Consider the following 27,527-nt stretch of genomic DNA (forward strand, 5'->3'; position numbering starts at 1 on the left):
CTAGCGGAGCTTAGGCAGGGTGCGCGACAGTACGTGACAGGAATCAGCGAGGCAACTACTATCACAGCTTTGCTGTCTATGCCGCCTTTACCTGTTCACGACAATTTTGGGACGTTAAACACCGTCCTGTTCCCTTGCGGTAAAAAGTAAACGGTTGCATACTTTCAGCGTCCACCCGATGTTTCCCGAGACAGCGTGAAATGCAGCGTGAGGGGTGATCGCATAACCGGAGAGAAGCGCGGTACCTCATCACCTCGCAACTTCGCGCGCCCTGCGATGAGAGCAGTCGACGCTTCGTGTCCTGTGCATGCGTAGAAAATCGTAAGCGTGCGCAATGATCCAGCAGGAGAGGTACGCCACGACCAATCGCCACGGTTACGCCGTGCGATATTCGCCGTTCAGCCCTACCATCTTCGCTTGTGCGACGGCGCAAAACTACGGCATCCAAGGTAGAGCCGTTCTGCCACTTCCCCGTTCCTTTTGCGCTGTAGATCTGAACTTTAAAGACTTGTTTCCTTGCCTCTTAATAAGGGCGAGGAACGCTGTTCATCCTCGATTATGTGCCGGGAACGCCTATTCGGCTGGTGAAGGCCTTTGAGTGGCCCTATGGTCTGTACGACGTTACCTGGAGCGAGCTGGAGGAGGACGTTGTCATCGGAGGCGGGGCCGATGGAAACATCATATTCATCGCACTGAACCGCGCCAACGTAAGCTTTCTGAGCTACTTTTTTTTTCTTCTTTTTAACACGATTGTTCGGCCTTGGAGTCTCATGAGCGCAACGAAATTTACCTGCAGGTTCCGCGGCTGATACTCAAAGGACACACCAAAGAGGTAAGTTCGCCTTTTTTTTCCCCCTTGGTGTTAGGGGCATCGAAACAGCATTTGTCACTACCATCTACTTCCTTTGTGTGTGCAGGTATACTCCATAGACTGGAGCCAAACACGCCAAGAACAGTTGCTGCTCTCAGGCTCCTGGGATCACCTTGTCAAAGTAGTAAGTTTCTGCGCTTTGTGGTTCGTCTGGCGAGCAGCATCACTCACGCACGTTCTGCCAAACGTGCAGTGGGACCCCCAGGCAGGAAACCTCCTCTCCACATTCACTGGTCACACAAACAAAGTCTACTCGGTTGCCTGGTCTCCACGCATTCCGGGATTGTTTGCTTCTGTCGCAGGTACGTATACGTGGTCTTTCTCCCAATAACTCGCACCAACCTCAGCCCCTTCGAGCAGATGCGCAGCCAAAACCTGTTTGCAGGCTTCAAAACACGTCTAGTGAGGGACATGCACATTCAGTTAGATTGTGCTTGTCAAAAAAGAGTTGCTTTCATTCTTAGCAACACGTCTAGTATGCCAAAGTCATAGCATTACATAAGGTGTTGGGAATATTCGCTTGATTTCATCCGCTAGGAGTGCGACCTGTGTTAGCAAAGATCACAATTCTGATGGTCATGGGCACCGTTGCAATTCTCTTGTTCTAAGCTATCATGCTATCAAGCATGTTCTAAACTAACATGCTATCAAGCATGCCCATGCTAATTAGCATGTTTAAGCATTAATCCTGGTGCCCTTCCCTATCTTGTGTGGCAGGCGACGGATCTCTCTGCTTATGGAATCTCCAGCAGCCTGCTCCTCTGGCAGCCATACCGGCACACAGCTGTGAAGTTCTCAGCTGTGACTGGTCCAAGTATGAACAGGTACGCCGAGATTAAGCATTGTTGCAACGCTAAGCATAGAGTAACGCGAGAAAATTATTTTTTTAGAAAAGACGGCCAATCAGGGAGGGTATAATGCAATAAACACGAAGGCATGGCACGCAAACTGAGAAGTCAGTGGTATGAAATGCCACAGGTTACAACTGCAGAAGTGAGCTTAGCTAAGTTGACAGCTTGGGCAAGTTGGTATGTGGCTGAACAGAAAACCGACACTATGGCTACAGGTATGTTTCAAATCAAATCAAATGAAATTTATTATTTGAACAAGAGAATACAGAGGTTATGTTTTGCAGACAAGGGTCCCCAAAGTCCAGGGGCTGCGACAGGACCCTCGATAAGTAAATGCAACGAAAGCAGTCAATATGCAGGGTAGCAGCAGAGGTGAATGCAGAAAATAAAACTCTTTAAATGTAGTTTATATGAAAATGCCTAAGAATTCACAAAGAAAACAAATAAAATAAGAAAAAAGCGTTACAAGGGTACAGATGTTCAGTGAATGTCAGCTAAACAAACAAATGAACAAAGTTCATCGGCCGGGATGAACGATAAAAAATGATACAAGGCATGAACACAGAAAAAAAAAAAAACAATCAACAGTTGGGTAATTGACAGCAAAAAAAAAAAAAAAGTTGAAACCTTCAAAAGAAGACAGCAAAAAAAAAAAAATGTTTAAACCTCCCTGTGGGCCTACAGAAGCAGGGCATCTATTGTAGACAGTGTAGCAAGAGAACAAACATTCTGCCTGTGAAACACCAATATCTTACCTGGATCGGGAGCGTTCAACATTTTGACAGGAAATCATGAATATGGGCTGCATTTTTGTGCATGCTTTGTAAAGGCTATGAAAATAGTTTTGTACCAAAGAAACCTGATGGGCACAGTGTTTTAACAAATCTTATGCATGCAACCAGAGATTGGAATATTGCAAGGAAGACAAGGAGGGATTACAGACCCTAACTGGCCCTGCTGGCTGTGGGGGCACTTTTAGATAGATGGTAGTAAGTAGACAAAAGATTTTTTTTTTGCACTTTTTGCTTTACGAATGCAACATGACTCTCGAAACACACTCGCCCGAATAGGCAGTTAAGGCTGACCGGAAGGGCGAAGACGGCGGGTAGAACCAACGGAGTTCTGGACTAAGGACCCTGCCCATCTACCAGCTCTTCAGTCCAATAAAGTTCTTCCTCCTCCTCTAGAAACACAGTCTGTGCGAGTGCATTTGCTTCATCAACCTCACGGGAGGAGGAGGGGGCGGGGGTATGAGCAGTTTCAACCGCCTTAAGCAGTCCAGGCTTTTCAGGAAGTACTATTGTTTGCCCCAACTTTGAGAGCTTGCAGCCATCAATACATTACTTTGCTAAGCAGGACTTTGCTAATGCTTTGACATTGCAAAGTATTGAAGTTTTCAAACTTGGTTATTTATCCACAATTTAATGCATTGCTTACCTGGTTTGCTTTATTCCAGTAAACATTGTTCGTGGAGGAAGCTTTCCCTCAGTACACGTGTCGTTGTCTGCGTGTGGGGAACTGTGCAGCGTTTATTTGATGCGGAATAGTACGTTTCATGAATAAGGTGCTTGGTGGTGGAAAAAAAGAAGTGATGTTTTTTGTGGTTGAACACTGTCCTTGGTGAACGGAAAGTCTGTTAAATTGACTCTTGGAACACAAGTATGATCTTTTAGTACAACACTAGCCAACTACTGCAAGAAAAGAAAAAAAAGCCCAAAAAGCTGTGTTGCGCTGCTAGCAGTTTTTGTGTGTATTGCAATTTTCAAGTAACCACTGCCCCACAGGACATGCCTCATTTGTTGTTTTATAGCAAAATTGGATAGAACAGATTTGGGCTAGCGGGAATCGCTGTTGGTGCAGCCCGCTATGGCAAGCACAGCTTGAGCTTTGGGGGCTAAATTGTTGTGGCACACACCCCACCAGCCTTTTGCGCCAAGGGGTCTCACAGGAGCAGATGCTTTTGCATCGCTTGCACACATTCAACCAGGAAGCTAGCTTGGCAATTAAACATTTGCCCCGTCATACTTGTGTTCGTGCGTTGTCTGAGAATTCTGGCATGAGCCACTTGGTGCAAAATGACTCGCACAAAGCTCGTGCAAAATGTTTACGGAGCAGTTTGCAGCAGCAAAATAAACTGGAAAGGTGCACTTAGATAAAAGTGCTCATACGGCTCAGTGCCTGTGTGTGGTGCTGTAGTTGTTAATATAGTTTTCTGACCTGTAGTAAATGTTTGGCAAATACTCATTTTTAGCTGCAAAGGGTTCATGCAAAGTCGGTGGGGAAGACCACTCCCCTCCGTTTGAAAGCCAAATTGAGCCCTACCACATAAAAACGGTGCGCTAGATACGAGACAGAATAGGCCAAGAGTCGTGAAGAGCCCAAGAATGCTGATAGGAGCAAGAGTGCCTGTGTAGAAAAAGGGGGGCAGAAAGTAGACATCAGCACTGCATTTATTGGATGCAGTGGAGCCCGTTGCCCTTCACTATGGCAGTAGGGCGCAGCCAGTGTAGGCCTGGCTAGGGCCCCTGGTGTCGCCATTGTTAGAGATGGTTTGTGCTAGACACCGAGTCGCCTCAAAACTGCCTGCCATTCATGGCGCGAGGCAATGAGATGAAATGCCGGAGACTATCTGATGCACAGGGGCCTACTACCATGGCATGCATTAAAAAGGATGCTCTAGTCCAAAGCCAGGATAAACACTCAGGAAAAAATGTGGCAAACAAACTGTGGTCACCTTACTGTATGGGTGTTGAGAGCAGTGGCCAGAGTACTAATCTGCTGCAGGCCACGCATCATGAATCTAGAGTGATTACTTGACCATCTCTTGCATGTCTGCATTTTGTATGAAAGGACTGGAAGTCATTTTCTCTTGAAGCCTTCTCCTGAAAGCCCACCTTTTTTCTTCTTTTGTCGTTTCGTACCTATAGCACATCCTGGCCACCGGCGGCATTGACAACCTCATTCGTGGCTGGGACCTGCGCAATGCAGCCAGACCCTTGTTCGAGCTCCGCGGCCATGGTTATGCTGTTCGCAAAGTCAAGGTAGGCAAAGGTGCCCTTGGCCTGCTCCCGTTTCTCAAGAATGGCTCTCGCAGGCTTTTTTTCTACAACAAAAGGTTGTGACAATCACAATGTTTTGGATGTGAACTAAGGAAGGCTTCGGTGGATGTAATGCGTGTGAATTTACCTGCAAACAGTAAATAAAGCCTTACTTTTGGGTAAATTTTTTTCCAATTATGGGATCAAATTCGTCCACAAAAGAACCACCGAAATTCCCTTGCAGTTCTCGCCACACAGCGGGTCCATCCTGGCATCAGCTTCCTACGACTTTTCAACCAGGTAAGCTTTGCTGTCGGTGAACGGCATTTCGCCATTTGTTAAAAGCCAACCCCACCAAGGTTTTAGCATTGAATTAACTTTGCCTTTCAAGTTCATTTGGTGTTTATGGCAGTCTGAACTGACAGTGAGGTTCTCCTACAGCTCTCTACCCTTTTCTCACTGATCATCTGCTGAAAGGTTCTCACCATTTGGTGTGAATAAGAGTCAAGTACTATTAATGTGCCTGCAAAGGTCAGTTGGCATCTTGTTTACAATGTGGAGAGGTAGTGTGTGTTCTGTTGGCACAAGTGCTCGATACGGGAACATCAAAGGTGTTTTTAAGGCTAATTTCTCAATGACATTCCTGACAGGTTTTTCACCTCTGCCAATGCTGCGTTTAGCTGAATTTGCAAAAAGGTCTGGTTTCTAACTTTTTTTTTTTTTTTTTCCCACCAGGATTTGGGACTGGAAAGAGTCGAATGAAGCCCTTCTCATTCTGAAAAACCACAAGGAGTTCACCTATGGGCTGGACTTCAATGTGCACATACAAGATCAGGTATGCCTTCCTGTGCATGCTAAAGCCCTCAAAAGCAATTGGATTGGAAATGGAAGCCTTAAGAATTGCACACGATTCACAGATGTCACATGAAACAACCCACTAGTGCTGTTAACACGACTTCAAAGACTTCAATTGTGCTTTTTTGAAAATGTGCCCATGCATTGAATGTTTGACACCGACAAGTCCAGAACAAGCATAAATTTGTTTATGCACTTTATTCTGTCATGCTGTCGAGTTCTTTCAATGATCTGAAGAGTACAATGATAGTTGTGGAGGAACATATCCCGGTCAAAGCTTAAGCAATGTTTTCGTCAGCACTTCTGACTTAATTTATCATCGCAGTGCTTCACATGAGTCAACGCCTTGTCTGTTCTGCCAGATTGCAGACTGCAGCTGGGACCAGAGCATCTGCATATCTCAACTCCCTGAGAACTACAAGCCTCAGTGAAGAAAGAAAAACCAACAACAACAACGGAACAAACTCTGGTGTCAAAACAAAATGGTGAATAAACTCGTATACAGTATTAAGTCAAAGATTTGCCTGCCGATCGCATAGCTACTTGATGCATAATGAGTATATGAACTTAACGTAGGGCACCGAGGCGAACCCAAAAAATAAAGCAAATAGACGCAATAGAGAAAGCTAACTAAGCTTTCCAAACATGGTGCCAGTCACATCTGGAATGCTATCACGAAGAATAATAATAAACGAAGATGGATTCATCAGTCATCAGTAGAGGGGTCAATGAGAGACGTCCGTTCTTCTTCTGTGCTGAGGTAGTAAGGCCTGAAAAGAAAAAAATGAATGCACAAATATTTCTCAGAAAACTAAATCAGATTACTTATAGCTTTAACCATGTAACTGACTGCTCATACTTTTCATTTTACTGTCATGAGCACGCTGTATTAGGGGTGAAGCCCCTTAGGGGCTGGGGCTATTAAAGTCTCCTGTCGTTGTAATCGTCGTCTCATGTAGTCACGGTCCCCCCCAAAAAATCGGGATACTTGTTTACGCCTCACGCAAGAACGTAACCTGTGCTAAAAAAAAAAACACCAGGACATTCGCTTACGCCTCACGCTAGAGAGCGTCATGCTTCAAAGATGAGACTTTCACAGCAAAGCTGTATACCCCTACCCCCAACGGTTTCATCTCCGTTGGCAAAAACACGAAGGCGTCAAGAATACACTCGTACACTGCATGCTTCGCCCCTCCCCAGGTTTCATGTTAGTAGAAATGGCCCGGGATTTTTTTTTAGAATATGCAGTACTTGTGGCCACTACTTTGACAGGAAACGACAGCTTACTCGGTAGAGTGGTACAAGGGGTGTAGACTTCTCAAAAGCTGGCTGAGAAAGAGCCCTGAAGCCTGGCCTTACTCTAAAGCGTGGCTTAATTAGCGGTGCCCATTACTTTTGTGTATGCTATGCCACGTTTGTTAACAAGGAGTGGAGGGGAGCTGTAGTCATTTGCAGCTTAAAGGGGCCATGCAGACAAAACACAAGTTTGGTCCATTCGAAAGATTGCCTCGTTAGAATCATGCTGACACCTCCTTTAAAGCACACTTCGCTCAAATAAGCTATATAATTAGGAAAAAAGGGGAATGGCCATGCGACCCACTAGCTCATTTCCCGTAACAGGATCTGTGATTTCATGTGCCCAGCTGTGTGATTGGCTGAGGCAGAAGCCAACACAATTAGTCAGGGCTTATAAGCTCGCCGAACGAGTTATTTGCACTTAAAATGTAATGCATATTCATTTTATAGCAGTAAGAATGGTGGGGTAAACAATGAAAGTTACGAAAATACATGTAATCGTAGAAGTACCGATGCACACTGCTGTTGGTACTGGGCAGACTATGCTTGTTTTAGCTGAACAGCAGACTGCTGGCTTTGGAGTAAGTGACGTCTTACGTGACCCTGTTTGTCGAGCATACCCCATGTTTCATGAAACGATTACTTTCTACCATAACAAAAATAAGCCAGGTGCAAATACGGTCAACAACAAAGCAACGGCGGACAATGCTCCGCAGCTCAGTATCTAGTGCCATCTGGGAGGACTGACAGTAGCTTTTGTGACTTCATGGCAGACGTCACGAAAACACACGATTTGGCAGGAGAATCAAAGTGTTAACCTAAATCGATTAATTTCTCAGTGAATACGGCACCGTTTGATGCAAGACAAGCATTGGGGGCACTGTGAAATACGAAAACCTTTCGAATAAAACAAACTTGTATTTTGTCCGCATGTACCCTTTAAGTGCCTCCAGTTTTGAAACCACTCAGTAAAAAATTCCGACCAGCCAGCACTGGCCCCTTTGCGTAACAGGCAACTGCTGCAGGCAACTATGCTCTGTTTTGTATGCCACGGTCACTAATTTGTTGCTGTTAGCTCAGCACGGAACAAGTTAAAATCTCCATTGCATGTAGTGCAAGTGTTTAGGATAACCCAATAATGTTGCAGCTGCCACCCCAATTATGGTTACCTATGTGTGGGTCCATGCATGACTTGGGTCTAAGGAGCTTTGCCCCATGTCACAGAAACACGGCTCTGCCCTTCTCAGACCTCTAGGTTCGCTTGCGCAAGCCTCTATTTTAGCACCAATTACCCGAAACGTAGCCTTGTATTTTTGTGCCCATTTCCCCGAACAAACAGTGCTGTTTCACCAGTTTTGAAAGCAGCATACTGCACTTCACTTTCTGTTGCATTCCAGGCAGCACATTCTTCCATGTTGCATTTGGTAGAAGTGCATCTAAAGTTGCTGTGAAATTGTGCTCTGCATGGAAAGCCAGAGAACTACTGTACAAACAGGCAAATGCCAGGCCTGTGGAAATATAGAGCATGGCTGCCATTGCTCCAGATATGGTGACCAGCTGATCTCGCCACTAACATCCCGGCCAGCGGAGTGCAGGCAGTCAGGGCGAAGCCTACTCACGTGCCCAAGTTCTCGGCCTCCTCCATGGTTTCAGGCAACCGGAGGCCCCTGGTTTCGGGAAGTGTCAGGGTGAAGACGCCTGCCAGGAGGGCCAGCCCACCCAGGACTATCATGGGGGCCATGGGGTGCACTTTGCTCTGCAGGTGGGGAATTCAGGGTTAAGTCCTCTGTCGAAAAATGTGGGGAGTGTACAGTTCACACATGCACGCATATAGAATCTACTCTAGACTTATGTGGGAAGCGGATGACCGGTTATTGTCGCTACTGAGGAGAGGGACGGTGATTGTCTTTTTTCAATCCATCATGCAGAGGAAGCGGTGCAGCGACATGACATTTTGCTCCATTGTCCACTCTTCTGTCTCCGTTTCACTAGAGGAATCGTCTCTCTCGTCAATTATGTCAGCAGTGGGATGACCTGCTACTCTGTGTTAGCTGGATCAGGATCCCACTCATCGCTTTACCTCTTAGCAATGGGTGGTGCAGGTAATGATGATGGTGAGGATCCAGAGTGAAGTTGGGGGTCACACTGTTTACGCTGCCTTTTTACCATATGAAAAAGTACGGCTTGCACCACAAGTCCTTGAAAGCCAATCAGATGCAGTGAACGGCAGCTCACCAGATCCGACGCAATGAATGGCGATGCAATGGTGCCTATGCGGGCGCTCATGCTTCCAATTCCGATGCCTGTGTTGCGGTGGGAGGTGGGGAACACCTCGGCCGAGTACAGGTAGATGCAGGCAAAGGACGCCGTGATGAAGCACTTCCCCGCCGTCACCAGCACCGTCGACAGCCAGGGAACATCTGGGGAGGGGGGAGTGCAGAGCACATAATCCAACACACCCAGCATCCCTTTTCTTTTTTCACGATCAAAACAAGGGCAGTTTCTGCCTACAGTGTAAATTACTATTACCATGCACGTTACTTTGAATGTGTCATATGTACATAATAGCCCCGTAATGGATTAAATGGGTGAAACTGTGCTATAATACTATAAATAATACTTCCAATTCACCTCAGCATTCCTTAGTTAAACAGGTGTGCTCATGCAGGCATGTTTGTAAAAACGGTAACCATCTGCATTTACAGCTGCCTCTGTAAAAAGGAAGTAGTCTTGTAATGGCTTCCAGGCTAAACTAGTGTCTCAATTAGTGATTAAAGATTAGAGTTTGCTTGAACTATACTATAGGGCTTATAATTCAATGCAGCTAGAGCGGTAGCACAGCTAGCAATAAACAGAGCATGTGACCACACCTCCAAAGGTATTCTTGGACACAGCCGTACCACCGCGTAACCAACAGCCTACTACATCGTGCCAAGCGCATTTACAGGCCCTTGGCATCTGGGAGCCTTGCGAGCTGCACGCATCAGCTGGCTGACCTCCTCACCTTCGGGGACGAATGGCACGACCACGCAGAAGCAGCCGGCCAGCACGAGGAAGGAGCAGAGCGTGGCGCGGCGACCGATGCACTGGAGCGCCAGCACAGCCAGCACCACCCCGGGCACCTCGATCAGGGCCAGCAGGCCAAACGCGTGGAACGTCGTGCCTCCCAATGTGTCTGCACTCAGGCTGAGGCCGTAGTAGACCATGGCATTCACCAGCCTGCGCGAGAACATCACCGTTGTGAGCCTTGCCTGCCACTGCGACTCAGTTGCTGCATGCATGGTTTCGTTGACCTTAGTGAATGGCACTTCATGCTTGAGTGTGCCGTGTGTTTACAAGAACGAAGACAAACGACTGGGAACACCCACGAGGCGGGCGAATACTACAAACTGCTTTATCCACAACATACATGCGGTTGTAAATGTATTGAAGGTGAGGGAAAGAAAAAAATCCTCAGCTGTGCAACAAAGCAGTTGACAGTTTGCTCCTGTGTGGTGCATGTTCCCCGTTGTTCGTCTTCGTTCCTTGTAAACACTCAGTATACTCAAACGTGAATCAGTACGAACTGGTCCCCTTCTTAGCGTTACTGAGTACGCTACAGCACCGTCCTTTCGCTGCAGCCACAGCAGGAATTTCTTTGACGACTCATGGTAGTAACTACTCTTCCACCGACTTTCTCCCAGCTTTAACTGGCTGCTATACCGAGTGTTTGCCTGGGATGGGCTCTACAATAGGAGGAATTAAGAGAACTGACCAGTTGAAGCTGACATTGAGGGTTCGGCAGCAGAGCCGTGCAGTTCTGAAGAGATCCGTCAGTGACGAGGATGAATTGTTCCTGGGCATCTGCGGAGGGTTCTCAGTGCAAGGGCTGGTGCAGGACTCTGTGCAAGTGTGGGTGTGGATGCTATCCTGCAGAGGGTGGGGGTTGGAAAAGTATGTGTATTCGAACATGCTGTCTCTTTTGTAAGGCTCCGAAGCAAAACAGTCACGTGTTCCGATTGAGTTCACATGCCAGCTGTCATGTTTTGCTCTGATACAGCTCCTAGTTGATTCAATTTGCAGGCAGGTTCACAGCCCTGAGCGGCCCATTTACATTGCACTGTGTTCATGTGAAGTAAGCATTCAAACTTCATCGTTCTAGTTAAGCATCCTTCTAAATATTATATTGTTTTGTCTAGCACCGGCATAGCACAGACAGAGGCTGGGCGGCAGTGAAAGCAGGACAGTGCGACTTACGACAACACCAACTTTTACCTGTAACAGAAAATACAAACTAGCAGGCACCATTTGCGATTCCTTTGAAATTTCAGATATATCTGGCTGTTCAGTGCATTCACGCCAATGGCCGAATGCAGTCTTAAATTTGCGGCATTCATCAGTTGCCTGCCCACTTACCAAGTTGCTCACAAGGGGTCGGTTGTTCCACTTGGCAGCTCTGTTGATGATGGCAATGGCTTCAGCGTGCTTTTTGTTGTGCATGCACCACGTCAGGCTCTCTGGCATCAACCTAGAAAAAAGAAAGCCACTTGCAGAAATGTGGAGCACTGCTTCTACAGAGGCCAGATCTGTGCATGAGGCATGTGGACTTGTAATTGAGCAGCCAGCAATGACATCGGGATTGCATGTGAATGCAAATATCTGGTTCTCAAAATCAAGCCACTGGTCACAAGTCGGAAGGGATGTTAACTTATTTTTTTGGCCTGTCAGGTATTGGCATTAACTAGAAAACTGTACTACTTCTGTTAGCAACCAGGCATGACTCAACAAGACATAAAAAGAGTGCATCATCTGATGAAAATGAAAAATGAAATATCGGGCATGACTCAACAAGACAAAGAGAGTGCATCAGCTGATGAAAATGAAAAATGGAATGAACTAAGTTTGGCACACAGCTCAAATTTGCAGGAATCACCGATATGCAGAAGTTGAAAATATGCGGCTTAATTATGCCCTTTGGAAAGAATGACTAATACGTACAGTCGAAATCACTATAATGCTTTACAGAGTGCACAGGTCATTAACGCAATGTTGTAGAAAAACTTCATGTCGCACCAAGCTTTAATTTACCAGTGTAGTGGCATGCGTGATGGGCAGGCATAGTTTAAGGTGTGTGGGTTAATTATGGACTTTGGCGAAAGTAACTGCTTAGCTGAAAATCAGGTTTCGTGTCCGCAAGGTCGACGCAAGACTACTGCAACTTTTCTGAAAGCTTACGAGCTAATAGCCTGTATTCAATAGTGAGGCACGCATGCAGGCAACCATGTGAGTGCGCCGTCACTGGTTACGTCGGGCTCCGTGGGATGGCGGTACTTGTCCATGCTAAGCGCATGATATGGGTTGGACATTCCAAGCTCTACCCTGCCGAACCCAAAGTGAGTGAGTGTGAAATTAATGTGCGTACGATTAATAACTCTGTTGACACCACCGTTGAAGAATTGGGTGGAAATGGAGCGGACGATGCACGCCGGTGTTATATTTTTGTTCGGCGTGCGGCCGCAGTGGCACAAGCCGTGCCACGCCCGCGGTGCTTCGGCCATGTCTGTGACCATTTCAGTGTTGCCAAACGAAGAAATTGACAGCTAACCTTTTTAATGAATACCACCTACACTATTCTATATGTGCTGACAACTGTGTCATAGGAAAACGCAAGGCAATGGGGCGAGAAATTCCTGCTTTATCCTTTAAAAAAAGCAATGAATTCCCTATGATGGTGGGATAAATGGCAGGAAAGCCGTAAAAGCTCAAATCACTGCGACGTAACTTAAGGAGATAAACTCGCATTTAGCATCCCTTTCCGCAAGGCAGTCACCAATGTAGGGAACAGAAGCAATTCCACTACCACCATCTGTGGAGCTATCAGGTGGACAGTGCTTGTGAATGTACCAATAGTAAGGCAGAAGCAGGAAGACTGGCGCTGCCAGCGCCATTGACAGATGGCGCCAGTTGGGCAGCTCGTAGGCAGCCACCGCAAGCAGGAACTCGCCCGTCGGGAAGGCGAGCTGAAACAGCAGCACGCTCATCAGCCGCCGGGATGGGCCCACAAGCTCCACGGCTGCAAGCAGGAGGGGGGGGCAGGTTACAACCGACGACTGCCAGGGCAATCATCATTGTCATCAACATTACCTGCCCGGTTACGTCTACTCATCTCTGCATATGACGTACACCCACATCTGGCATAGCAAGTTGGGCAGCTGGCCTCACCAGCTCACTAAAGAACTTACTTTCTTCCGCATAGTTCCAAACACCTAATCAAGCATCATCTAAGTCAATTCCTTGCCCCCATCCTTTCCACCAAGCTTTCTGCCTTTCCGTACCTCTGACCGCGTCCCTTAGTGACCATTTTGTTGCACAGCCCGCCAGTTGTCAGCCCTTCGTTCCACACCCAACCAAACTGTTTTCTGTTAATTTGAGCTAGTGTGTCATTGGCACGAGTTCATTCCTAATCAGTGGCGCTTGCTTCCCTTCGGAGCTTTCAAAGGACACTGAGCGGACATTTAACATAATGGCTACGCAAAGGACAAAAGATGCCAAGAATTTACATGACATGCACAGACACATGTCAATTGGTGCCTGTCCTGTTCATTGTTCTAGTCTTTAATCCTTTCCACAGCTAGTATTATGCTAAATGTACATCAACTCGCCCAACTTTCCATGTTGCTAAGCGGACAACGTCTTGTATTTTTACATACCGTTGCAGTGCCCCTTGACACACATCCTGCGAGACCTTTGCAATGTCAGACAACTGAAGCGACAAAAGCCTCTCATGTGTTCATTGCATGACGCATGGAGCACCTCAAAAGTAATAGCAAACCGTTGAAGTGGGGACATACTAAACAAAGACACTGGATCTGAAAAATGTAAGCAGCTGTTTTCCTCCCAGAAAAGGCATGCAAAACACATTCATAGCCGTTTAGTTCTTATCACTCGGTACGTTGTGCGCAAGGATAGAGTGCAGTCAGTCTGGCTGTTTGATTTTTAGCCATGGAGAGTCACTGTACCATAAAAGTATGAAAAACGAATATCGGATTGCTTCTTGGGGAGTTTGCAATAAGTTCGATACTGTTAATCAAAGAGCCCTGGATCTATAGCAGTGCCAGCTCAGCACTAACTTATTTTGGTGTGGCTTATTGTAGCTTATTCAGTGCGACTTATTTCGACAGAAAAAGAAGACAGTAGTGGCAATACCCATGTCAGGTATCACAAAATGGCAATATGAGATGATGCACTCATTTAAACTTTATTAAATGGGTTCATACAATAGAGGTCCATCCCGTACCGCTCCAAGGTATAATGGGTAAAAAAAAAGCATTCAAATTGTATATTTCTGTTTCAAATTGAAAGGCAATGTAAAAAAGGGTAATTACATGAGATAGTTAGACCAGAGAAGATAACTCAATATAAGCACACTAGATAATTATACAAGGTCTCAAAGTCTTTCTCATGTCAAAAAAAAAAAAAAAAAAAAAAACTGCGTATAAAACGGGGACACAAGAGAAGACGGCTAGGCGCACAGGGCACAGTACTGCACCCGGTGTGTCTAGTCGTCTGCTCTTGTGTCCTTGTTTTATGTGCAGTTTTCTTTTTCGTAATGTACCAACTAGCCCAAGTTTTCATTCTACTTTTTCGTCAAGTGACTGGCAAGCAAAGTGCACGGGTCACCCTTACCAAGAACAAAGGACGTCTGGTACAGCGCAGTCGCACCCATGGCAGTGACAATGCGTGCTAGCGTAAACTGGGCGTAGTTGGCGGTGAACACTGTGGCCCAGGCGGAAGCCAGGAACACCGGGGGAATGAAGAGGAAGCAGATCCGCCGGCCATACCTGTTCCCACCCGCAAGGAGCGGCTTTAGAGAGTGCTGTGGGCAATGGGCACATGGTGTTTTCCAACCTCATGCATGCACTCGGAAACTGCAAATGCTTGCTAACCCAAGGGTTTCTTTGCTTCCCAAGAAGTTCTCAGCACATCTGACCGACATCTACATGCTGGAATTGTTTGATCAAATGCTTTAATTCCAATATACAATACAGAGTTTCCCAATGATTTCACCCAGAAAATAAACTCTCATAATGAAGTCTTTGGGACAGCAAGCTGACTTCGTTAAAGGAGCCATGCAGACAAAATACAAGTTTGTTTATTCGAAAGATTTGGCGTTTTTATAGTGCCCCCAGTGCTTTTTCTGCAGCAAGAAATTAATTTCAGTTAAAATTTCGATTCTCCCACCAAGTTGTGTGTTTCTGAACGTCATCATATTGGATGGGTCTTCAAGCGAACTTCAAATGTGCATTTCAGTCTGCAGCGGGCTCCGGAGCCCTGCTTACTGTCATCCCTCATAGATCGCGCCCCCATACTACTCCGCGCTGCTATTCGCTTTTACTTTGTTTTTGAGCACATCTGCACCTGGCCTGTTTGTTACGGTAGGTAGTAACCATTTTGTGAAACAGGGGGTATGTCAGACAAATAGGGTCTTGTAAGGCAATGTCGCTTGCGCCAATCGGCCAGTGTTGTGCGAGACCACCCCAAAGCGCCAAACCAGTGCGCGCAATACCAACAGTAGTACGCACTGGTGCTTCTATTTTACGTGTCCTCTCGAACTTCCACTGTTTCACTCCACCATTCGTACTACTATAAAAGGAATATGTATTACACTGAAACGAAAATAGCTCGTTCTGCAAGCTCATAAGCCCTGCCTAACTTGCATTTGCTTTTGCCACCCTCAGCCAATCGCATGCCTGTGCATACGATGTCACATGTTCTAGTGCGGGAAATGAGCTAGTGAGTCGCATGGCCATTCCCTTATTTTCTATGTAGCCTATTTGATTGAAGCTTATGTTGAAAGTGGTGTCAGTATGATTCTAACAAGGCATCCTTTCGAATGAACCAAGCTGTGTTTTGTCTGCATGGCCCTTTAAAACTTACACTGCATTAAAAGCAGGTATGAATGGTCTTTATACACTATAGTACATAGGGACCATGAAACTGAATAAAGTGAGATTTTGAACAAAGCAATTTTGTTATGAGGGTTTACTGTATTGGATTTATTTATTGTGCTTTTCAAGAGCAGTCGCATTAAAAGTTCTCTCATCTTGGCGACAGTCCTCACCGCTGCCAATGTGAACGCTTGGGCTAGTTTACAGTGCTTAAGTGTCAGAGCAGCTCAAGGCTACTGCAGAGGGCAAAAGGGGTCCAAAACTGATTGCCCCTGGCTTGCCTGCCTTGCACTGCTCCGATCACAGCTGTCGTTGTGAGGAGCTGACAGATTGAGAAAGAAAACAAGCCGGGGAGCGTAGACTCACTCACCGGTCGGACAAGTTACCAAAGACCACTGATGCAATCATCACTCCGAGCATGAACAAAGACTGTGACGTGCTGACTAGCCAATCATTCTCGCAGACCAAGTTGAACTGAAACAAAAGGGCAGTGATGTCAATCTAATCATGGTGTCGCGCGGTGCAGTGATACAGAGGCTACGAAAACATCTCTGTAGAGAGCTTAGATTTTGATTGGGTTGCCCACAATTTGGCACACATGAAAAATCCTAAGAAAGGTGTAAGAAGTGCTTTACATACAGTATCGTCGGAGTGCAAGAAGTGCTTTACACACAGTATCGTCGGAATAGTATTAACAAAAATGAATGCCAAGCCAGTTATGGTCACAGACGCGTCATCTTAGTGCCATTTAAAAATTACAGCTAGAGTGCAGTGCTACCAGGTTTCTCCCACTTGAGCTTGTTGCGACTCCGGTAAGCTGCCCATGAAAACGAGTAGGATGTGCCCACCAGGCACGGAGTACCTCGGTGACGATGGTGGTGTCAAACTCGGCATGGGAGTAGACCCACTGGTCGCAGCGCTTGGATGTGTTGAGGAAGTCTTGGGGGCCACAGCCTTGGGAGCCGTTACGGTTGAAGCGAAAGCACTGCACCTCCTCTGGGCTGTGGTCCGGGATGGCATATGTTGCCCATGGAGCATGGAACGCTGTCCCATTGCCATCACAGCCATCCACAAAGCACCTGCGCATTGGAAGACAATAAAAGTGCCAGGTAAGCTTTGCAAAAACACACAAGGCTCCTGCTGAATGGACTAGGAATTCCACATTATTTATATGCCGCTTCCTGCATGCAATAGAATTCAAACATCCTGTATGTGACTACGTATTGCATGTGTTTTGTATATACACTATGTACACACACACACGCGTGTACATGCAAGCACACCTTCCCCCCCCCCACACACACACAGATACGTGTGTGTGTGTGTGTGTGTTGGGGGTGGGGGGAGGGTTGTGTGCAAATGTGCATGTAGCCAAATTTTGTTCCGAGATAGATACTATCCCAGCATTTCCGGTGCAATGAAGCACATGTTGATATGCCCTGCTCCTAACGTAATAAAATAGATAACAAACCACACTTATTTACAGAAATGCATAGAATTGGGCTAAGCGTATACAGTATAGAAAAAAAAATTACAGGTCATTGAAAAAAACTTGCTTTGCTGGGGCTCAAACCAAGGCCACTCACTCCAAAACCTGCGATTCTACCCCTATATAAATTCTTGCTGAATTTTCTTGCTGTCATAATTCTTTCAGCCTTGGAATTCTTGTTTCGACCAAAAATTGTTTTTCTGCGTGTTTTCGTACAGTTTTGGACCTCAGAAGCGTAGAAATGAAAAACTGAGTTGGTAGTGCAAGTACTTATTAATTTACAGGCATGACAGTTCATTATGTCATTAAGCAAATAAAATTTCTTTCAAGTAGAACAAAAAAATTTTGTTTTCCTAAAATCAGCGAAGCCCCGAGTTCAGTTTCCTTCTCAGCCCAGTCATCACACCTTGTGTCTACTGGCGCTCCCATTTCACCTTTTTCATAGCGTCCAGCTCCGCGAAAAATGCTACTATGGTGATTCAATTCAATTCAATTCAATTTTTATTTTTCCAGAAAAAACAACAACAACATTCTGGAAGGGTTCACGGGCTAAAAGCTGAGTATGAACAGCTTGACTGGGCCCAAAAACCCTAACCAAGGCATCACGATTCCACACGAAAAAACAAAACATGGTCGCAATACATTGGAAGTACAACAAAAGCGGTATACAAATATAATACAAGCATGTAATTTTGATGTCTGTCGCAAGAGGCATCCTTGAGCTCTTGAATAGAAAACTAGCAGTTTTGGGTTTGTTCTCGATGCACTAGAGGACATTCTGTGTTGTGTCATCAAATGACAGCAGGGCCAAAAGGGCTAGACTACTGAGGTTCAACAACAGGTATTTTAGCAGTTGTTTAAGGCGACAGAATGAGTTATTCCAAGTGAACCAGTGAATGACGCTGGGTGCGTGCAGGAAGTGCCCGCCTTGTACTTATCTTGTAATGGAATGTGGCCTCACTAGTTGCAAATACAGTAAAACCTTGTCATAATGAAGTGGGATATAATGAACTAATGAATATTATGAAGTAATTGTAATTCCCATTGAGATTCCCATAGATGCCCAAGTATTTAAGATCGTAACCTAAAACAAACCTAAAATTTCCTCACAATGGATATAACGAATATTTTTTTCCACAACAAAAATTTGCGGACCATTTTGGTACCCGCCAGGACAACGTCTTATAGTGCGCGATGGTTCACGTCACATCAGGGACGCGGCAATTCAAAACTACTGCTTTTACAACCAAGGGCCGCCACATAGCGCTAAAATGGCTGGATGTGCCTGGCAACACGCGCGAGTGTGCACTTCTCCTGCTCCCCCGATAGGGTGCCTGGATGTTCCTTCTCCAGCTACTTTACCAGGATGTGGCAGACCTGCTGCGCCGCTTTTTTGTTGCTCATGATGACAGCGAGAATGAACTTGAAATGGCGGCTCAGCTGAAAAAGCCATCATTCGCCTCAAAATCTATCAAGGACTTTTTCTCTGCCAGGTGAGCCGCCAGCTCGTGTGCTGTCAAATGATTATCGATGAGCCGTACGGTTTAGCGTGAATGAAGTAACAATTTTTGCTGGAATTTTTTTAAATTGTTTTTGTTGTTTTTGCGGCTGCTGTGAGTTTTGGTGGTAAGTACATCCTCTCTTGCACGTAAATTGGCGGTAAAAATGAACGTTGGCTATAACGAAGTGATGGTTATAATGAAGTAATTACAACTTCTTCTTCAACTTCATTACAACGACGTTTTACTGTTACACAGTATTAGGAACATGTTTGGCTTCTCTAAGCCACATGCAACAAATCTTTGCCAGTGGCATGCGGAAGCATGCCACTGGCAAATGACATTTGTGTGTACAGCATGACACTCATTGAGGAAACATTGAAGAAAGGAGGAAGCTGGCTATTGGCAGAGACAAAATGCACGCACTTAGAGGTGAACAGGGTAACATTACTCACAATATAGAAGATAATAAAATGGTTACAACAATTCTACACCAGGCTATACGTCAGCGACGTTGGACAAGGGGGAACTACTGAGCCTGCAAGCTTAGCTTGCGATGTTGCACCAGTACATAAAGACGAAGAATAGGTGCTTAAGGGCATGAAGAGAGGGAACGCTGCAAGCGACGATGGAATAACCATAGGCCTTCTAAAGGAGGGTGGAGATATAATACTCGAAAAGCTTGCTAAACTATTCTCAGAATGTTTAAAAATTAAGGTACCCAAAGCCTAGCAAACGCCAACATAGTTTTAATTCATAAAAAAGGGAGATAAAGATCTTAGGAACTACAGACCCATCAGCCTTCTGTCAGTTGTATACAAGCTATTTGCCAAGATAGTAGTTAACTGCATAACGACCAGCCTAGACTTCCAACAACCCAGGGAACAGGTTGGTTTTAGAAAAGGATACTCTACATGGGCAACATCCATGTCATCAGCCCACTAATATGAAAATGCACAGAATATAATAAGCTGCTTTACATGACATTAAAGGACCAAGGAATAGCTAGGAGACTTACCTAAGACTCCTACACAGCATATATGAGGAATGCACAAGCAGAATTACCCTTCACAAGCGAAGTGATAAATTCCCGATCCACAAGGGAGTGCAACAAGGATGATACCACCTCAATAAAATTGTTGACAGCATGTCTGGAGGGAGTATTCAGGAGCCCTGACTGGACAAAATTAGGCTTACGGATAAACGGGGAATACTTGAGCCATTTAAGGTTTGCAGACGACAGTCTTGCTCAGTGAATGTACAGAACTCCAAAAAATGATTGAAGAACTACAATCAGAGAGCTTCCCTGTGGGGCTAAAGATAAATATAACTGAAGTAATGATAAATGAACATGCTAAACACATCTTTTTTAGCATAGGTGGTGAAACGTTGGAACAAGTAGAAGAACATAACTACCTTGGACAGATGGACTGTGCTGATCCCGACCACGAGAAAGAAATCCGGTGCAGAGTAGGAATGGGGTGGGGTGCATTCGGCAAGCAACTAATAAAAAGTAAGCTACCTCTGTCCCTAAAAAGAAAGGTATTCAACCAATGCGTCCTGCAGGTGATGGCATACAGAGTGGAAACTTGGCACCTTACTGAACAATTAGAAAGCATACGTAGATCTGCCCAATGTGCCATGGAGCGAATAATGTTAGGAGTAACAATTGATACAGAGATGAAACAAGAAAATTCGGAGGCAAAGAATGGACTCTGGCAGCAAAGGACAGAAGCAGGTGGAGGTGAATGGGGGAGGCCTTCGTTCTGTGGTGGGCCTAAATAGGCTGTTGGTAGTGGTGGTGATGATGATGATGTGCAGAACTTGAGGAATCGGTAAACTCTCCCTTGCGTATGCGGCTGCGCGACTACCATCATTGATGCTGCAAAACATCGCCAATACAGCTGTCGCAGTAACATGCTTGAGTGTAGACAGTTGCGGTGGTATCAGACTTCTCTCACACACCTGCAGGGCACGTGCACTAAACAATGTGTATGTGTCTGGTCATGCGCCAGCTGCTATACACTGAGCACATTTAAAGTAGGCTTCACCACTGCACACCAACGCATTGCTGGGAAGACGCACGACACAAAGCTAGTGCGTCGTGTCGTGCGTTATTTTTTATTCATTTCTCTCTCTCTCTCTTTTTTTTTTTTTTTTGCGGAGAACCTGGTTATCTTAACCCCGGAAATTGGAGGGGGGAAGGGGGGGGTACATGCATTTGTGCAACACCACCTAGGTGGTGTTGATTTGTGTCTAGAAAACGGGTGAGAGAGAAGGCATGGTGCGGGCGAGGGTGTGAGCGAGGATCGTCGGCACTCGCCGCTGCGGTGAGGGCAGAGGGGGAAAGGGAAAGACGCAGAAGCATCCGAGGCGCGGGGAGAAGAGTGGCGTGGAAAGGGCGGAAAGGGTACACAGTCCGCGGTACACAAGGCTAATGTCCGCGCTACCGCCGCCAATCAAGTGGACGCCGCCCACCGGCAAGGCGGAGCACTTTCAAGCACTGTTTGGATGTAATTAGGACTGCATCCCGGTCAATGGGATTTTGTTTCGCGAATGATGGGCGCAATCACCCAACGAAACCATGCATAATGGCTTCGTTGGGTAATTTGCCACCATTCGACGAAACAGTTTTTATAATACATAGTTCTTGAGCTCTAGCTTAAAGCAACAATCGCCAACATTTGCATTATTTAGCGATTTCACTTGTAAGCTTGGCCAATATTGTATTTATTTTGAAAGTGTGCACGTTTTCTCGCATAAAGGGTAAATTTGCCGGGTTTGTTAATCGTCAAATAATATTCATGCACGTTCAAGAATTCGTTAAAGATCTCAAAAGGCCAAAATTAATTCTGAGCCCTTCCACTACGGCGTGCCTTTTATTTTTTTTTTTTGGGGGGGGGGGGGGGGGGGGGGCGGCTTTTTATTCCGTTTTGTCGTTATTGTCTGAAGTGTGCAAATTAAGTTATCAAGGCAACGGTGCGCCCAGCCAAAAAACAAAACAAAAAAAAAACATTGGAGGTCTGATTGGACCTGCTCAAAACAACATTGGACCAATTGGAAATGTAATGGGTTCCATTGGTCCAATATGGTGTTTTCTGCAGGTCCAAGGGTTTTTCTTCGACTGGGCTGCCGTACCACATGATATCTAGAGGGAAACAGATCGAATCTCCGAACATGCATGCCGCCCGAAAACCTCACAAGGTCACGTGATTGCGCCCAGGTCGGCGCGCGAGTAGGCAGTTCCGCGCTATCGGCGCGGTGAGACGGCGAAAAGCCGATAGGCGCGGTCGTCTTTTGAAGGGCCATAAAAAGCAGCAGTAAACGGAGATACGACCAGATGAGCTGCTGCAATTAGCCGCGCAGGCGCGCGCTACAAAAATGCGCACTTATCGACGAAGCTACTCGTTCGAAACGGAAACGACGCGATACGAGCTTTCAGGGAAACAGCGATGACGCGTGCCATTTTCTTGCCTTCGCGCACGGACTTTACTGCGTGCGATTAGCGAGTTCCCATGAACCAGCTGGATTATAACTGATCACACGAAAGAACGCAAAAGCTCGATACGTCTACCGAGGGCACGTCTCCAAAATGTGCCCCTCAGAGCGTTTTCAAGATTGACGTGACGACACGAAAGCTCTCACGCGCGCTACACCTGCGGGAGTCGTTTTACTCCTACTCTTTTGCTCATCCTCTTCTGCTGGGCACTATATCATAGTCATGACTCTTACAGCAAATCTCGAAGGCACACAGTGAAATTACACTCATAAGGTTGCCTGTAGAATAAATACTATCATCAGCGATGCTTTCCACAGTGGTCCAGCCTAGAGCGTAGCTTATTTAGTGGCTCTAGTCCAGCCTATATACAGTTACGAGTACCGTATACAGGTAAAAGCTTGGTTCGGCTACTGCTGGATAATGGGTTCTACCTGTGCTTCTGGAACCGCCTGTACTTATCAAATGTAGTTAGAAATAAAACTGTCGCCTAAAAAACTGGGAAGATGTAGCTCGAGCGCAATTTTGCACCAGGCCTGACCTGGGAATGGTTATAGAATTTGTATCGGAGAAGAAAGGGTAATGGAGCGATTATGAAGTCCATCAGAAAACGTTCAGGCATGACTAATATAATTATTTTCGGTTGATTTTCTTCGGATAATGCCGTCTCGCGGTACTGAGACTTGAAGGACAAGCGGGGTGACATCGCATCACGTTGATTTTCCAGCCAGTATCGGAACACGGGAATTGTCCTAATGTCCAGCATTCGTGCAAGAAATTTTGGAGCAGTTCCACCCGGCCATTGAATCGCCAGAGCATACTGCGCCGATCCCGAAAGAGGTCACGCAACACGTGGACTTAACCGCTATTTCCCTGCCAATCTGGTTGGAATGACGGGAATTGAGAAGCAAAATCCGATGGGGGCCACACGAAATTCTTGTCTGGGCGCGCGATTCAGCCTCCAGCCGAGCTGCTCGCTATTGCGGGGTGTCATATTGCTGACACGAATCCCAAATGGAATCCGCGTTTTTCTGAGCTGTTATGCTAATTACGACGATTAGCTAATGAAACACTTTCATAGCAATCGCCGCATTGTACGGACGATGACGCCTCGGACGTGTTTTACGATGGCGACTCCGTCGCCCTCCGGCGCACACGTGCCAACCTCTGGCGACAGATTCAGAAATAACAGCCTCGAGAGCCGTGTTTAGATCCGTAGGATGGCTTTCGCAATTAAAATTCCGGAGAACACAGGCCGGCAGTAAAACTACACACACAGTTTTGCGATAACGGATAAAAATGACACTCACTATATAGTAAATGGCATCCCAAAGTCGTCGATCCAAGTTGTAAAAAATGTAAGGGTCGAGCGGACCTCGTCCACATGGTGTGGGCTTGTCCTTCAAACAAGAAACCGCACCGAAACGTAGCATCCTGGGAGGCACTACTCCTCAGCGGAACGTCCGAGCCCAGCGCAAGATCATCAGTCTCGCCCTATAGAAGCCGCCAAGTCCCAAGGGATACCGACCGACTGATGGGGGGAGGGGGCACCTAACGCTCCCTCTTTGACTGGTGTGTAATAAAGTTTTCCCTGACTGACTGATTCACGAAATAGTACTCCCAAGTGCAAATGGAAGGAAACGAGCAAGGCTCAGCAGGACGTCGCCGAGTCGGAACGCGGCGCAATTCGCACTAAGCCCAGTAAAAACCAACGAGGTCACTTACAAGCGCTTCTTAAGACACAAAAATATGCGACAGTATGCACTTGAGTGCTCCTGCGCGTTCGGAGCAGAGGAGGCCGCAGCGCCGCGCATGGCGCCCTGGCTCGCTAGAGACTGATGCGCCGACGGGTGAGGCATCGGTGCTTGCTTTTCGCTTTTTTCTGAGGCACGTGCTGTGGATACAAATGACACGTTGTAACCAAAGGGAATTAATCTCTCACGTTTCGTGAGCGGAAACGAACGATCAAGATTAAAACACAAACCCCGTCTCTAGACTGGTTGCTCAGACGACCCGATATTAGAGGTTGAAAAAAGGAGTTTCATATTAAACACCTGCCACAAGAAAGAAAATGCACATCCAAACTACAGCTCGGCAAACCGGAGAAATTTTCAGGTATACGAACGCGCGCACAATAAGGAAATTGCGTTTAAAATTCTGGCGCTTCGTTCTGCGCATTCCAAAAAATTTAGTTTGACAGCGGGCAACCACACCAGAATCTAGAGCATGCGATGTAGCACGATTCTTACGCTCGTGTATGACTAATCTCAGGTATGCTTGCACGGGGGCTGTCCTCCTCCACGGCTAAACTTTAGGCTCAAAACAGATTTAGCGACGACAGCTAAGTTGAACAGGTTTCCTCCTTTCGCAGTTTTGTTCGATGATATGCGATGATGCATGAACTAAATTACGTAAGCACAAGCTTCTGGATTGCATTAGACTGTTCATGATAACCAAACCCTGTCTGTCGGTGGGTGCACAGCGAGAGCCACGCGCTCGAATGCGGCCCCGCCATAGAGAAGGAAAAACTAATCTATGGTCACGCACGTGGTTCGCACAGGGCATGGAGGAAGAAAAAAGTCCATGGCACAGGGTCAGTCGCCCGTCGGTAGATGCCGTTTCCTCGATGCATGTCGGGACAGGATCGCGTGTTGCGAATGTCGCGTTAGTGTCTGCGCTTGTGCTCTGTGAGCGGTGTAGTTAAGTGATAAGTATACCCATGGACGGCGCCCGCCTTCTACGGGTGGTACGAGTAATTCAGTGTACAAGAGCGACTGAACAATTCACCGAGACCATGATGCGAAGACGTGTAGACGAAACAAAGAAAACAGCGTTTGGAGATGAATTATCACGAACAGTTCCAAACCATAAATCGGTGCACGTCTCATCACATCACGCAAAACGGACAACAACTAATCCTAAAGTAATATTACTGTCGCATGAATCCCATTGGTCGCGCTTCCAAGTTGTTTGTCGTTCAAAGTTGTTATAACCATACGACTAGCAAGTGGCGCTGGGAAATCTCGTCCCGTCATTTCCACGAGATCCCAGCTATGCTCGCAAGATATATCCTCCAAGACGGTGGTCCCGGCCCCGGTGCCAGCTCACCTGTGTTCCGGCGTGGCCGCGAGGAAGACGTGTGCCAGCTGGTGCGCACCGTTGAGGATGGGCGGCAAGCAGGCCAGAATCTGCACGTACAGCTGGAACTTGCCGTACTCGCCGATGTGGTCGAGCACGCTCACTGCACCCATGGCGTCCGACCGCAACCGGCGCGGCTGCGACGCTGTTTCCGTAGCCCAGCAGCAGCAGCAGCAGTCGACTCCCACGGCGTCACGTTACGCGAGCTGGCGCAGCGGCGGGCATGCTAGCCAAAGCGTATCGAAGCAGTAGCTGCGCCGCCACTGACCACGGCCGTGTTGCACCGGCGGAACATGACACCACCACGCGGGCCAGGGAGCGAAAGAGCCGCTCGCTCACGCGCGCCCGCCGCTGTATCGAGATGCCGCGCCGCGGAGCGCTACAGTTGCTTATCTCATTGGGATCCAGCGCCGCGTAGCAGACGACGAAGACGCCGTCGCGCTCGTTTTGTGAATGGCCGAATAACCGTCGTTAATCTAGTAGTAAACCTCGTGTCACCTTTTGTACAGAGGCTAGACTTTAGTATTAACTTTTTCTAACGCAAACCCAAACACGGCGACTTGGGACGGCGCTTGATGCTCGCGAATAAAAATTTTGGTATTCTCGCGGCTAAGCCCAAAACACCAGTAGGTTGGCTTTTTTGCACTACCAGAAAGCCCTGCAAAGACGAACGCGTAAAACCAGCGTTTTTTTAAGTGCGAACGTTCTCCTCGCATGCCATTTATGACACGCACAGCAGCCGTTGCCTTCACCAGTTTACAAAGATTTCTCGATACATCCACGGGCGGATACCACAGGCCAAAATGACTGCAAGTATTGTATTTAAATTTAAATGCCAAGTAGGGGTTGTAAGGTTCAGGTGAAATGGAAGTTGCTGGCCAATCTCACAGAAAAGTACGGGAAAAATTTTTTAACTTCAAACAAGACGCTTGTGCAATGCAGCCACTGGTATAATGTGTAATGAACACCAGCTTTCATGTAGGCTTTCAGCTTCTTTCAGTTCACAAAAAAATTCTTTGTCACCGTTTCTAAGAAAAGTTTCGTTTTGATTGGCCACAGCATTTGGCCCACCAATAGCGGCGCCGTACTGTTCAGTGCTTCGTGTGTCATAGAGGCTCCGTCAGGGCCTTCTGCCGCAAGTCAGAGGCAGTCTGGCAACAAGGATCAGTAGGTAAACAAGGAAAGAAAGGATGATCCTCTTTGCACATTTGTGCGGCCCTTGCAGCTTTACGCAAAGATGCAATATTTGGTAGAAGTTGTCGTGAAGGGGCACTCTAGCGATTTCCTGATTGAAATGGCAACCTTTGGAAGCCTATTTAGGGCCCCTTTAACGTTTCTCAGCAAATAATGTTATTAAAAGAAAGTTCAAACATGCTCTGTTTACACAGCTTATTGCTCGAACAAAATTTTGATTTCAGCACTTTTTTTTTCTATTGCTTAAAATGCTCCCAGGTTTACATTTGTGTTTACATTGTATAGTGTTTATAGTTGTGAGGTCATAACCCCAGTTCTGAAGTTTATATAGTGTTTATATTGCATTTATATTGATGAGGTCATAACCAACACCACAGCAGGAAATAATTAAGCATGAGCGAAACCCAGTAATAAGCGGTGTGAAGAAACAGACTGGAAACAGATAAGACCAACGTGAGCAATGCGTGTGGAAGTGAAAGCGTGCTAACCAACCAACATGAAGCTTTGACAAAGAAGACAAGGATGGCAGAATGGAATGTTAACTGAGCTTAACGTAAACCTAGGCGAGATAAGCGGCAGCCAATCGGTAGAAGAGATTGAGCAAATGCAGGCCCCAGCTGCAAACAGGGCAGTCCTATAGTGGAGCTGGTCTCACAGCTCTGGCCTACGAGTAGCAAAGGCAGCCATCATTCAGAAGATGCAACGACAGCGCAAACCAGAGTACTCCAAATGCTCCGCTGGCTGTTATCTATGGCTTACAGCCCTGGGACTAGGGAGTTGCTCCGCTACTACCACTCGGAAACCACTCAGACAATCAAGATCAAGATGCACCTGCTCATACCACAAAACAAGACTGCGACTTGATGTAGCAAT

At 46.5% G+C, this 27,527-nt stretch overlaps 2 protein-coding genes across 2 annotated transcripts; one reads left to right on the forward strand and one right to left on the reverse strand.

The window, feature by feature from the left end:
- The first annotated feature begins 1 nt into the window (after position 1).
- On the forward strand, positions 2-6,132 carry LOC144151649 (uncharacterized). Its single transcript, XM_077682761.1, has 10 exons — positions 2-449; positions 532-707; positions 797-832; positions 918-995; positions 1,065-1,173; positions 1,589-1,695; positions 4,650-4,763; positions 5,005-5,060; positions 5,496-5,595; positions 5,978-6,132. The coding sequence occupies exons 1-10, from the start codon at positions 335-337 to the stop codon at positions 6,044-6,046; spliced, it is 960 nt and encodes a 319-aa protein (XP_077538887.1). The 5' UTR covers positions 2-334; the 3' UTR covers positions 6,047-6,132.
- On the reverse strand, positions 5,782-25,830 carry LOC144151648 (organic cation transporter protein-like). Its single transcript, XM_077682760.1, has 11 exons — positions 25,431-25,830; positions 16,701-16,917; positions 16,209-16,312; positions 14,577-14,731; positions 12,795-12,963; positions 11,307-11,418; positions 10,666-10,820; positions 9,916-10,130; positions 9,147-9,331; positions 8,531-8,667; positions 5,782-6,385 (listed from the first exon to the last, which is right to left on the reverse strand). The coding sequence occupies exons 1-11, from the start codon at positions 25,571-25,573 to the stop codon at positions 6,322-6,324; spliced, it is 1,656 nt and encodes a 551-aa protein (XP_077538886.1). The 5' UTR covers positions 25,574-25,830; the 3' UTR covers positions 5,782-6,321.
- Between the last annotated feature and the right edge of the window lie 1,697 nt (positions 25,831-27,527).

This window comes from Haemaphysalis longicornis, unplaced genomic scaffold (genome assembly GCF_048455015.1).
Source record: "Haemaphysalis longicornis isolate Haplotype H1 unplaced genomic scaffold, Haemaphysalis longicornis Haplotype H1 scaffold_9, whole genome shotgun sequence".
In the NCBI taxonomy this organism is placed as follows: Eukaryota; Metazoa; Arthropoda; class Arachnida; order Ixodida; family Ixodidae; genus Haemaphysalis; species Haemaphysalis longicornis.